This window comes from Lactuca sativa, chromosome 9 (assembly GCF_002870075.4).
Source record: "Lactuca sativa cultivar Salinas chromosome 9, Lsat_Salinas_v11, whole genome shotgun sequence".
NCBI classification, from domain to species: Eukaryota; Viridiplantae; Streptophyta; class Magnoliopsida; order Asterales; family Asteraceae; genus Lactuca; species Lactuca sativa.
Genome location: NC_056631.2, coordinates 87,210,833 through 87,223,548, shown reverse-complemented (window position 1 = coordinate 87,223,548; position 12,716 = coordinate 87,210,833). Strand labels below are relative to the sequence as shown.

Sequence of the window (12,716 nt, the reverse complement as noted above, 5' to 3'; positions counted from 1 at the left end):
AGTACATAAAGATCAATTTCAAGTTTCACAATCTTAGATACTATAAAAAGATGCAAGAAAATATACGTTGTCAAGATATAACAAACAAACAAGTCAAGAAAAGTTGATAACATCTAGAACTATTATATTCTATTTAATTCAAAATCAAATTTAAGAGCATAAATATAATTGCTAAGAGAAAAAAACAACATCCAAGCATCATAAGGGGTACACACAATATATGAAACAAAGATCATGAACATCAACAAAAACAATCATAGAAATCAAGATTTGAACCTTGTTTGAAGATCATTCATTGGTTTATAACGCCATGTTCCATGATTTGAACATTAAAATATTGAGTTTCATGATTTAAACATTTGAAAAAACAATCAGTCTTGCGAACCAAATGTTTGCTCTTTCACAAACAAATGTGGCCAATAAGTGGTTTTGGGAAATAACAAACAAAACCTAAATAACACACAACAAATGTATTTTAAAGTTTCTTTTTCATCTTATAACAAATCAAATCTCATCCGAGTAAACATTGATTTTATCAAAATTATTTGTGACACTCTTTTTGAAATAAATTTCCCCACAACATGAAGATAAAAATTTTCTCAATGCAAACTCTGATATATTGTAATTTAGTGTCCTTTCTTCCTATGTATGAAGTTTGTTAAATAATTTATCTGTCAATCATCAAAGCACTGCAATTGAAATTTAGCGACCATATAGTGAAATTATATAATGGCGATTTCATGTTTAGATGCACATTCTTTTCTGGTTGACGTTTTATGATTTACCTCTCTCATGCAATACCCATTATATAAGCCTGACTTAAAACCATATATTATGGTAGGTCACTAACATGTTTATGAATTATGCTATCTTACTTTTCAAAAAGACTTGTAGTGAAAATAAATTGATAAAATATATAAACGGTACATTACCTATTAGTTAAGGGCCATATATGTAATTCAATGATACTAAGTTAGTAACATCATATAGGGGTTGGATGGAAATGGAAACAAGATTACAAGGGCAGTGAAGTCATTATTAGAAACTCAGAGGGGGTAGACTGTAACAATCCATAAAACCAAAACGCAAGAGAGATCTCTCTCTCCTAGATTTCATTACTTAAAGTACGGAAAAGAGAGAAAATCAAAATCGGACGGCTGTAGTTTCATCGAATCCGTAAAAAAGGTCAAAATTCCTTCGGAGGATAGCCAGTTCTTCCCCCTTTCAGCCTCCCATATCTTTCTCTCTCTCTTCTCGTCGGGCAAATGCATCTGACAAACTGTGTGATCCCTTCCTACTGAACCTCCAAATTCATCCATGGCGAAACAACATCAACCGTTGATTCGTCTCTGATTCGTTCTCCTCACTCGATCCGTCTCCAGTTTCTTAGATCTGAAAAGCTTTTTTATTTACTATTTATGGAAATGGCTGCAATTTCTTCAAGCCCCCGCACCGTTGAGGAGATCTTCAAGGATTACAGCGCTCGTCGCTCCGGCATCGTCCGAGCTCTCACTTACGGTATACAGTTGTTCTTCAGCGGCGTTGTTTTTTTTTTTTTTTTTAATTATATATTATTGTTTGCAGATTTTTTTTATAACTTTTGACTTTGTTTTTGTATTTTGTTAATGTTTTGTTCTTGCTTTGTTGCAGACGTCGATGAATTTTACGCAACCTGCGATCCAGGTTTATCTCTATATTCCAAAACACTTGCATTTCTGCAATTGATTGATTTCATCGATTCGATTGGCTTTGAGAATTTTGGCTCTTTAAGTTTTTTGTTGCTTTTTAACACCATAAAAGTTAGGGTTTGATTCGTTTGCCTAATTTTAAGTTCCGAACTGATAAAATTTCTATGAGAAATCGTCTTCCAATTTAGCTTATATCTTTTTGTAACAAAAAAAAGCTCACTGAAAATTGTTTGTGCTTAATTTGGAATTCGAAGTGAGATATGTCTAATCACGTGAATAGGAGGCGTGACTTTTTTCTTTTGATGTGTTTTGCCGACTGATTTCAAGAAAAGGGTCCATCTTTGACTTATTTTGGTATGTGTGAAAGCTTTTTAAACATAAATATTGACTGTCCACCTACGACTGTTTGTTGCATTGAATTTGTGTACAGTTGGAGAGAAACTTTAACTCCAGCAAACCAACCATAAATTTCAATTTATGTACATTTAAAGAGAAACTTAAAGACTCTGATAATAGAATCAAGACACATACTATTTTCTTGGAGTTGGAAAACTATATTTAATTATTGTTTCAAACTGATTTTAGTTTTGCCAAGTTATATTGTCAACTAAACAAGGTGAATCTGATAAATTATGAGCATGTAGAGAAGGAGAATCTTTGTCTATATGGACATCCAAATGAAACATGGGAAGTAACATTGCCAGCAGAAGAAGTCCCTCCAGAACTTCCAGAACCAGCTTTAGGGATTAATTTTGCAAGAGATGGAATGCAAAGAAGAGATTGGCTTTCATTGGTGGCTGTTCATACCGATTCTTGGTTGTTGGCAGTAGCTTTCTACTTTGGTGCTCGTTTGAATAGGAATGAAAGGTAACTCTTATTTCATTCACACCATATCTTACACTAAACGACACAACACAACAGGTTGTACTGTGTTTGGTCCACACCAAACTGATCTCAATGAGACAAAAACTGCAAATTTCTTTCCCACCTAAAAAGGTGGGATATTAATGGACAGCGACTTGACATATTATAACAGGTTGTACTGTGTTTCTTGTTTGGATTGCTGCGGCAGATATCAATGGGACAAAAACTGTAAATTTAAATTTCTGTCCCACCTAAAAAGGTGGGATAGTAATGGACAGTGACTCGACATTGTACTGTGTTTGTCTGGACTGCGACAGATGTCAATGAGATAAAAACTATAAAAGCCTGTCCCACCTAAAAAGGTGGGACAATGATGGAGAGTGACTCAACAAAACATAAAATGACATAGCAGGTTGTACTGTGTTTCTCTGGGCTTTGACACTACAACTGTTGTCAATGAGACAAAAACTATGATTTTTTTTTTTTTTTTTTTTTTTTTACCATCCAAAGAAATGGAATAAAGACGAACACGTGTTTGTAAAAAGACGTGAATACCCTTTTCATTATGTGTTTCACAGGAAGCGTCTGTTCAGCTTGATAAATGACCTGCCGACTGTGTTTGAAGTCGTAACGGAGCGTAAACATGTGAAAGACAAGCCGAATGTCGACAACGGGAACAAATCAAGATCCAGCACAAAGGTAGTAATAATAAATGTCGTTTTTACCCCTGTCACACGCGTTTGTCTGTTTGATTCATAATAATATTCTTACAGAGGTCGAATGATGGACAAGTGAAAAGCACACCGAGGGCATACGACGAAAGCTACGCAGAAGATGAAGACGAACACGGTGAAACTCTGTGTGGAAGCTGCGGGGGAAACTACAGTGGGGATGAGTTTTGGATCGGGTGTGACATATGTGAAAGGTGGTATCATGGCAAATGTGTCAAAATTACCCCTGCAAAAGCTGAAAGCATTAAGCAGTATAAATGCCCTTCTTGCAGCACTAAAAAGGGTCGCCCCTAAACACCAATCTATCCACATGTCGCGTATCTATTGGCTAGTAGGCTTCTTCCTCTCTCTCTCTCTCTCTCTCTCTCTCTCTCTTGTCTTTTATCCTTCCTATAACATTTTATATAGGTGGTTTGATGGTTATTAAAGAGACTTTGATGACTTGTTTTTAGGATTTATGGCTTCTTTCCGAGGATTGTAAGTTTATCAGGTTGTTAGTGATACCTGTTTGTTATTTTATACTATAGTCGCTAAAATTTACAAATCTATCCTTATTTGATTCTAAACTTATAACATGTCTTCTTAATATGGATTGGATAAAAGTTTTGGCAACAAAATGAAGAGGGAACAAACAAACAAACAAACTATGATAGTCTAAATATGTCAAGGCAACAAGCGATAAAGTAAAAGTGATTAAAGAAAGATTGAATGCACTTTAGGGAAGATAGAAAAGTTTCATATTGAGAATGAAGTGTTTGCTTAAACGTGTCGTGACTTTATGGAAAGGGGAGAATTTGGTTTGTAAAAGGTAGGAAGGTTGGTATTCATTTCCTTGATTTGTTGATAGATTTGGATTTTGGAATGAGTAGGATATAAAAAATATCTTCCACTATTTGAGGTATACATGTTACGTTTCATGTGTGCTTACTGTGCAAATGTATGGTGGAGGATGAAAATGTTAAATCCAATGTTTAAAATTCGGATGGATGCTCATCGTGTATGTAGAAGAATTTAAGCCACGTTTGAAAGAAAGACAAAGAAACAACATAATAAAGAAATCTTGTTATAAGTGCAATGAAGGAACCGATGTTGAGTAAACTGATGTATCACAGCAAGAGAAATGAAATCACTTGGGTAAAAATATGACCAATCTATCAAGTAGGTAACAAACTATCAATGAATTACCAAGAGTAAGTTAACAACATATATATATATATATATATATATATATATATATATATATATATATATATATATATATATATATATATATATATATATATAAAGTGGTTTTACACATGCATTTACTATCTTACTTTTAAATTTATAAATTTTCAAATCTATCTTTGACTGAAAGGGCATTTAGGCGCTGTTTGTTTTTTCGAAGATAAAACGTCTATAGTCTACCGACCATATCTACAAGACTACAACCATCTACAATAGAAAATAGAGGTGGGCAAAACGTTTACAAACTGCAATAAGAACTCTAATTGTTTTTTAATGTTTGCATACCATTGAAATAAATTGAAATTAACCATACAATATTTAAAAATAATTCTAAAACAAAAATTTATTAAGTTTTAATCATATGCAAATTGAATATAGAAGATCATTGTGATATGATGCTTAAATACATTTATATAGAATAATTAAACATAACAATTGCTAAATAACAATAAATAAAATTGTTAATTTAACTTTTTTCATATACAAACAATAGATAAAATGCCAATAAAATTATAATGGTTTATATGGAAAAGTTAAAGTAAATTATACGAATCCTCTCTGGTCCAAATGCCAATTTGCACGTTCAGTCTCTATTTTTGAAAAATAACTCGGACCGTCCCTCATTTATTTAATTCGTGTCTACCCAGTCCCTATTGTCGTTAGCCGTTAGTTTTCTCCGTTTGGGTGCCCCATGTGTCTAGCACGTAGGGACATTTTCGTCATTTCAAGTCCTATGCCCTATTAGAGCCGTTGCCCCTCCCCTTTTTCACTCACTTTCGTCAGTGTTCTTTGTCCCCTTCTTTCACTCACTTTCGTTAGTGTTCTTTGTACCTCGTGGAGCAAGAACAGCCCTGGAAAACGTTACTATGCTTGTTCTAACCCGGTTAATTTCGATTTCTTGATAAATCTAACCTAATCTCCTACTTTCTCCAATTTTCTATGACTGTTACCACTGTTAAATGTTTGAAAATGTAACTTTGCAGGCTCGTGATTGCAAGTTCATTGGTTGGGTGGTGGATGAGCATAAATGTGCATGCTTGTATGAACATTAGGATGAAGCTTGAACAACAAAATCTGAAATTGAAGTTGTATCTAGCTATTAGTTGTTTTTTGTTTGTGTCAATTCTAGTGAACAAAGTGTAGGATAAATTATCAGATATGTTTAGCTTTAAGTTGTATTGGATAGTATCAGTATGTAAGTTGTATTGGATATATCAATTTGCAAGTTAATGAAATTGTCGTGTTATTTTTGGCAATTGCCAAAACATGAATTCATACCATAACAAATTATAACATACTACTACAAAATAAAACATAAAATACATTAACAACCAAATTAAACATTAAGTCATTCATACCATTCCAAACATTCATTCAGTCAACATAGTTTGAAGTACATCACCAAAATAGTAAAAGAAGTAGCACAAATATTAGTTCAAACCAAAATTACAGACCCAAATTTAAGAACATTGTTTCAAGTACATCAAAAACATTAGCCAACCTAACCAAAAGAAAAGAAAGTAGTACACAAACATTAAACCAATGGACTTTTTCCCTTGTTCACAAAACCTGCATTATGTCCCACACCACTACCCCTCGCATGTGATATTCCCACTGATAGCCCCTTGCAACTCCTACCATTATGTCCAACATTTCCATACTCTGAACATCTAACTGACATGGTACTTCTACTCACTCTAGCACCATCATCTTTTGTAGCAGATGTTATTCTTTTCTTTTTTGGCCTACAAATAAGCACATGATGTTTTGGTGGTTTGTTGGAAAATGACTTTTTCCGACATCATCCTACCATTAATTGGTTCAATTTTAAAGGCATACATGTCTCTCCATGTCTTCAACCAGTATGTAGGGTGAACCCATGTTTCAGGTATCCCAACATTCTCATTATTTCTCCTCATATCCTATATAGCTGCAACGGTGTGCTTGCAAGACATGCTAGTGATCTCTCACTTATTATATGAGCATGTATGTTGTACTATTTCAACCACACATTGGTCCACACCTTCACCTGTAACCTGATACTTCCTATTGCCACAAAAAACAACCCTGTACTTTGCAACATCAGTTGATATTTCTAGAGTCTTGGTAGTTGTAGGAGTTAGTGGGCCACAACATTTGTAATTTGTCTTTTGGACAATAACAAGCTTATTCATTATGTACTCTATAATAAATTCCAAGCATGTTATAATTGGTTTTTCATGACCCTTTACAAGTTTTCTATTCAATGTCTCAGAAAGGTTGTTTAACAATGCATCACAATTTGCTCTTCATGTAGAAGAACATTGTTATGTAACATTTGGCAGTAATCTTTTAATATGCATACAATAACCAAATTGAAGAATGCTATTATGTATGACTTACCTTTGAAGTGAGCTCTGACCCAATACCAGGGTGGAATGCGTTTAATCAATTCATATGCATCCTTGTTCAATTGCTTTAGTTCATCCATTGCAAGGTTGAATTGTTGGATAGTGGATGTCATTGCACATTTTCATAGCCAATCTTTAAACTCCTTATGCCTCCACTCCAACTTCATATTGTCATGGATATGACGAAGGAAAAATATATTTTCTACACATGGGAATAATTTTGCAATTGCAGGCGAAGCACCCTACAACACGAACACAATCAACATTCCATAATTAGTACAAATCATATGTAAGTTTAATTATTAAATTGAGTGTACTATTACCTTCTGCCTATTAGTAATAAATGTGAAGTTTGAATTGATATGCAAATCTAAAGCATTGCCAAGATTGTTTAGAAACCATGGACAAGAGTTATAGTTCTTAAACTCTACAATACCATATGCTAATGGGTAAGTGCATTTGTTTCCAACTAATCCCTGTAATAGTAAGAATAAATTAGGTTAAACACTATAAAAGTAAGCAAATTAAAAGTATGCAAGTTATGTCACTTACCACTGCTGTTAGAATCATATCAACTCAGGGACCCTTAATGAACGCACCATCTAGTCCAAGAAAGTCCCTTTCCTTTACTACAAAACCTTGTTTAAGTGACCCAAGACACACACACACACACACACACATATATATATATATACATACATACATACATACATGTCTAAAAATTCTTGTATCTGATGCAAGGTTGACAACAGTATCCACCTGAAGCTTGATTGTTATGTTTGGGTTTTGAGTTTGAACCTCTAGTAGATACTCCCTCAATATAGATTATTGACCCATAAAATCAAACCAAATAGTTTCCAGGGCTTTTGCTTTTGCCTTAAAAAATTTCATGTCTGACATTTGAATTTGGTATTTCCTCTCCAGCTGCACCTTTAAAGCCCTGATTGGTATTTCTAGGTTAGACTCCAACTGCTTAAGTATTTGTTTGGAAATAAACTTTTGATTACAAGATTTGATTTTTCTTGTTTTCAGACATCTATGCTCCTTTTCATACGTCATCACTGTCCAATCATCATCCTTCTTCCATTTACTCACTAAAAGTTTCCAAGGGCAGTTATTGCTTTCACCTTCTTTCACTACATTTTCCTTTTTATTGGGCCCACCTTACCATTACTTTTACTTGGTACTCCTTTTTCACAAGTGTTACTGGGTCCACCTTTCATGTTACTTTGACTGGACCCACCTTTCCTACTAGTTTGACTTGGTTCACCTTTCCCATAAGTGTCAAGTCTCCCCACATATGGCATTGTGACATTACACACTTCCCTGACCCTATTTTTAGCATTCTTGAAAATTTCCAATTATCTTCTTGTATATATTGAATGTAAGTAAATTCTGTCTTTCACATCCTGAGAACTTAAGAATGTTTGAAGTATACAGAAATGGTCACTCACTTGAGCTACATCATTTTTCTCTACCCTTTCAGTAGCCCTAATTTTATTTCTTATTTTACTTATTTTCCATTTATCACATGGTGACCCATATTGTAGAACATTAGTGTTAATCAACTCTAGTTCCTCATCAACCATTACAACATTGTATGTAGTGACAGGGGTACCACCCGCCCACTCCGAATTATCATCAATGTTGAGGTAGAAATCTTGCATGTCCACTTCAGGATCATCCAATAAGTTATCCTCATCGACAAATAAATCACTAGCATCACTTTCACTTAAATCTCCACTACACTCACTCTCACTACATCTACATAGGGGTTCACTATAGGTATCCACAATAAGGGGTTCCATAGTTGGTTCATTCACAGCTTCAACATCAACTTGAATAGGGGATTCCATTCTAGGGGGTGAAACATGTGCACCATCAATGAAACTAAGGGATTCCATTCCAGGTTCCATTTTAGGGGTGAAACAGGAGCAACATTAACATAACTAGGGGTTTGCATGCTTGGTTTAGAAACAAGGGGTTCAACTGTGGATGTGTCAATCCATTCGAGACATAACCTTCTAGAACAAGAAGAGGGTTCAACAATCTCTTCAATCCTGATTTTTGTTGGGTTAGGAGTCATAACATATGTATGCAAGTTGGTACGCTAAAATTATGTATACACTTCTATCAAATTGTGTGAAGCAACGTAGGACCTTAAGTGGTTCACATCTTGGTCACTACCGAATGCAAAAAACCTAAAATCTAAATCCCATATAGTTCGTTTAAGGTGATAATACTGAATCTTACCTTCTTCAACGCAACGTAACTCCTCCATCATATCATCAATGTCGTGAACTGAGAATAAATCATTATCGATCAAGTCCACAAATTTCTACTGGCCCTTGATGTATTTTCTCCCAGGAAATTTGGTAAACTCTCCTCCATGGTGCAAGCGTATACTAAAAAAAGTTGGATTATGATATTTCCATATTTATACATATATTTAGGCATTATTTTAATAAACTTTAAGCTATATTTTGGTTAATTGCAAATATATTTGGTACTTATTAAGTTAAATTCTATTTTGCAGCAAAAAATGACACTCTTGAAGAGAAAAAACTAAAACAAACAAAAGATGGATACTTGGAGGACTGGAGTTGAACTTGGAGCTTAAAGAAAGAGAAGATCATGCAAAAACAAGTCCCATGACGTGGTGATCTACATTCCACGACATGGTTAATAGAGGAATCTCAATCCTATGAGTAAAAATGAAACTCACGACGTGTCTTATTACTTATCGCGTCATGAGAACATGTCCCAGAAGATTCCTATATGCGGAGAAGCAAGTTTCTTTGTCGAATACGAATAACTACTAAGTTCACGTCGTGACACCCGATTGGTCACGACGCGCGGAGTGTTTTTACAGAAACTATATATATATATATATATATATATATATATATATATATATATATATGGGAAAAGTGAATATACCCTTAAGGGTATATAAGCTTAGGTACCCAAACACGTTATAATACGTCATTTTGTTTGATATATTCATTATAATGTTCTTAAACTTCAACCCCTAACTTGATTTACTTTCAAGATTTTCCAATTTTCACTATTATCTTTCTCTTACATGATATCTTTTTACCGAACACCTACTAGTCTATATATATTGTAGTTGAAAATGAAAAATATGTAAGAGGAAGATAAATGTGTAATTTATAAAAATCATGAAAGTAAATCAAGTTAGAAGTTAAATTATAAGAACATTAGACAATTAGAATGTATTATATAATACAAAACGACGTAATATAGTGAGTTTGGGTACCCAAGCTTATATACCCTTAAGGGTATATTCACTTTTTCATATATATATATATATATATATATATATATATATATATATATATATATATATATATATATATATATATATATATATATATATATATATATATATATATATATATATATATATATATATATATGAATTGTTACATCAACTTGAAAAATATTGGAGAGAAATATGAGGTTTTTAAGCGACTTTTGGGACAGAAAAGTTGGGAAAATCAAACCTTGGAAGGAGAAGAATATTGGAAATTAAGAGTTTAGAAGATTGTAGAGAGAATTCACATTACACATTCGATTTTCATTAGATTGATCATCTAGTTTAAGTTCTTATGTTTTTATGTGTTTATTTTTTGCAATGATGAGCTAAATCATTAGGCTTTCGTTTAGAGCAAAAAAACCCTAATACTATGTGTTAGTTTCTCTTTTCATGGATCTTATGAAGTTAGTTTAGCTTGTGTTTGATTATCAATACCTAGAATGTTAAAAATTTTAATCTTTGTTGCTTAGATTCAAGTTAAGTGTAGTTGAATGATCACTTTAATTGCATGAACTTGTCTACCTAATTGTTTATGATCATTAAATTGCTAGAGCTATTGATTAATCAAATCCTAGATTAGGCAATAAAGGTAGTAACTTAACTGTGTTAGAGAACATAAGTTGATCATAATTATGTTTGGTTATTTGTCTTGATCATATATAATTAATCTTTGATAAATCTTACATAGCCCAATAATCTTAAATAATGAATTTTGTGTCAACTTGTGTATGATCATTGCATAGAAGTTCATGAATTTGTGAAAATATTAGGAGATCAGATCAAGATTATTTATTAATATTTATATTGGTAACCAACTGAATTAATCTGTTTCTTGAAACTAACCATATGAAAAAGGGGGATTCAAAGATAAATGAAAGTGTCTTCATAATCTTGATTAAACATGTCTTAAGTTAGTTGTTTGCTTAGTCTCAAGTAAATTAAGTAGGTTAATCTGAACTTGCAAAATCATATAAAACCCCCATTTATTTATTTATTTAGATTAATTTGTAGTAGTTATTTTATTAGCTAAATACTGTTCCTTGAGTTCGATACTCGACCTACTTTTCTATATTATAAACTGAATAGGTACACTGCTTATAAGTGCATCAGTAGATAAGTTTAGATAGGTTTATAAATTTAAAACTGGTAGGTATATCTGTGTACATAAAGTTTTTGACGCCATTATCTGGGAACATTTTATTTCAGTTGTTAATCTATTTGCTTTAGGTTAATTAATCCTTTTTGTGGTGTAAAAACTGCAAAAAGTTAATTTTTTTCATTAACTGAAATTTTCTGTTTTGATAGTATTCATGTCTTGGATAGGTCCATGTCACGACGTTAGAACTAAAGTTTTTTAGTTTTTCGTTTATTTGCTTTTTAGTTTGTTTTTATGTTTTTTGTATATTTTTTTAGTAATTTATGACCATGGGATCACAACTTCATATCTTACCACCACTCGAAGATCCAGAGTCCGCATTCCACAAGAAGAAAGATAAAAAGGTTGATGAGTTGAGTAGCAGTTTTCACGTGGACAAGTTTGAAAGATTTGAAAAGACTCCAAGCAAGAAAGGAGCTGGATACAAGCTAGGAACATAAAGAAAATTAGAAGAAGAATAAGTCTAAAGCAAAGTTGAAGAAATGGCTGACATATTGGAGATGACAATGGAAGAGTACAAGAGGAGAATGCATAAAGACAACGATCCCAGTGTTATTCCACCTGCAATACCCGTTGCTACAAACTTTGAGCACAAGGGCCACATTCTCGCAATGGTCAAGGATATTCCATTTTCCGAGAAAGACTATGAAGATGCCTTCAAGCATATTGACGAAGTATTAGACATTGAAAACTACTTCAATGCTCGAAATGTTTCAATAGAGGCAATATTATTAAGAACGCTTCCAGTGACATTTACTGGAGATGCAAAAATTTGGTTGAAGTCACTTGTACCTGGAACTATTAGAACTTGGACAAACCTTCGTGAAGCATTCATATAACAATTCAAACCTCCTTCAAAGATAGCCAAACTCAAAAAAAAAGATTTCTAATTTCCAACAGAATGATGGTGAGTCCTTATATGAAGCTAAGGAGAGATACAAAGGATTGTTAAGAGATTGACCTCAACATAATCTCAATGTGCAACAAGAAGTTTCTATATTCTATGATGGGGTAAATGTGACCACATAAGGAAACTTCTTGATTTCCAAGGACCAATGACAAAGAAAAATCCCGCTATAATAAAGGAATTAATAGAAGAATTCTTGAAGCACTCTAGAGAATATCACAATCCTCGATAGGATGTTACAAGAGGACTAAAGGAAATGGAGATGGAGGAAATGATAATTTAGCACCCGTGATGGCGAAACACGAGAATATGGATCAGAGGATGACAAAGATGATTCAATCTATACATGCCATAGAGGTAGGTTGTGACAATCGAAATGGACTACACTTGACAAAAGATTGTGATTTGGATAA

General features: G+C 33.3%; 1 protein-coding gene and 1 non-coding gene across 2 annotated transcripts; one reads left to right on the top strand and one right to left on the bottom strand.

The window, feature by feature from the left end:
- The first annotated feature begins 1,147 nt into the window (after window positions 1-1,147).
- On the top strand, window positions 1,148-3,802 carry LOC111896787 (PHD finger protein ALFIN-LIKE 1). The gene is made up of 5 exons (XM_023892771.3): window positions 1,148-1,518; window positions 1,651-1,683; window positions 2,333-2,555; window positions 3,131-3,251; window positions 3,326-3,802. Exons 1-5 carry the CDS (start codon window positions 1,419-1,421, stop codon window positions 3,575-3,577), a joined length of 729 nt encoding a protein of 242 aa, XP_023748539.1. The 5' UTR covers window positions 1,148-1,418; the 3' UTR covers window positions 3,578-3,802.
- An 8,460-nt stretch (window positions 3,803-12,262) lies between these two features.
- On the bottom strand, window positions 12,263-12,370 carry LOC111896851 (small nucleolar RNA R71). Its single transcript, XR_002852041.1, has one exon. It is a non-coding gene; the product is annotated as a small nucleolar RNA R71 (small nucleolar RNA).
- Between the last annotated feature and the right edge of the window lie 346 nt (window positions 12,371-12,716).

Coding starts and splice junctions, on each gene's coding strand:
- LOC111896787 (XM_023892771.3), top strand. CDS start 1,419: ATGGAAATGGCTGCAATTTCTTCAAGCCCCCGCACCGTTGAGGAGATC. Junction 1,684..2,332: donor TTACGCAACCTGCGATCCAG/GTTTATCTCTAT, acceptor ATGAGCATGTAG/AGAAGGAGAATCTTTGTCTA. Junction 3,252..3,325: donor AATCAAGATCCAGCACAAAG/GTAGTAATAATA, acceptor ATATTCTTACAG/AGGTCGAATGATGGACAAGT.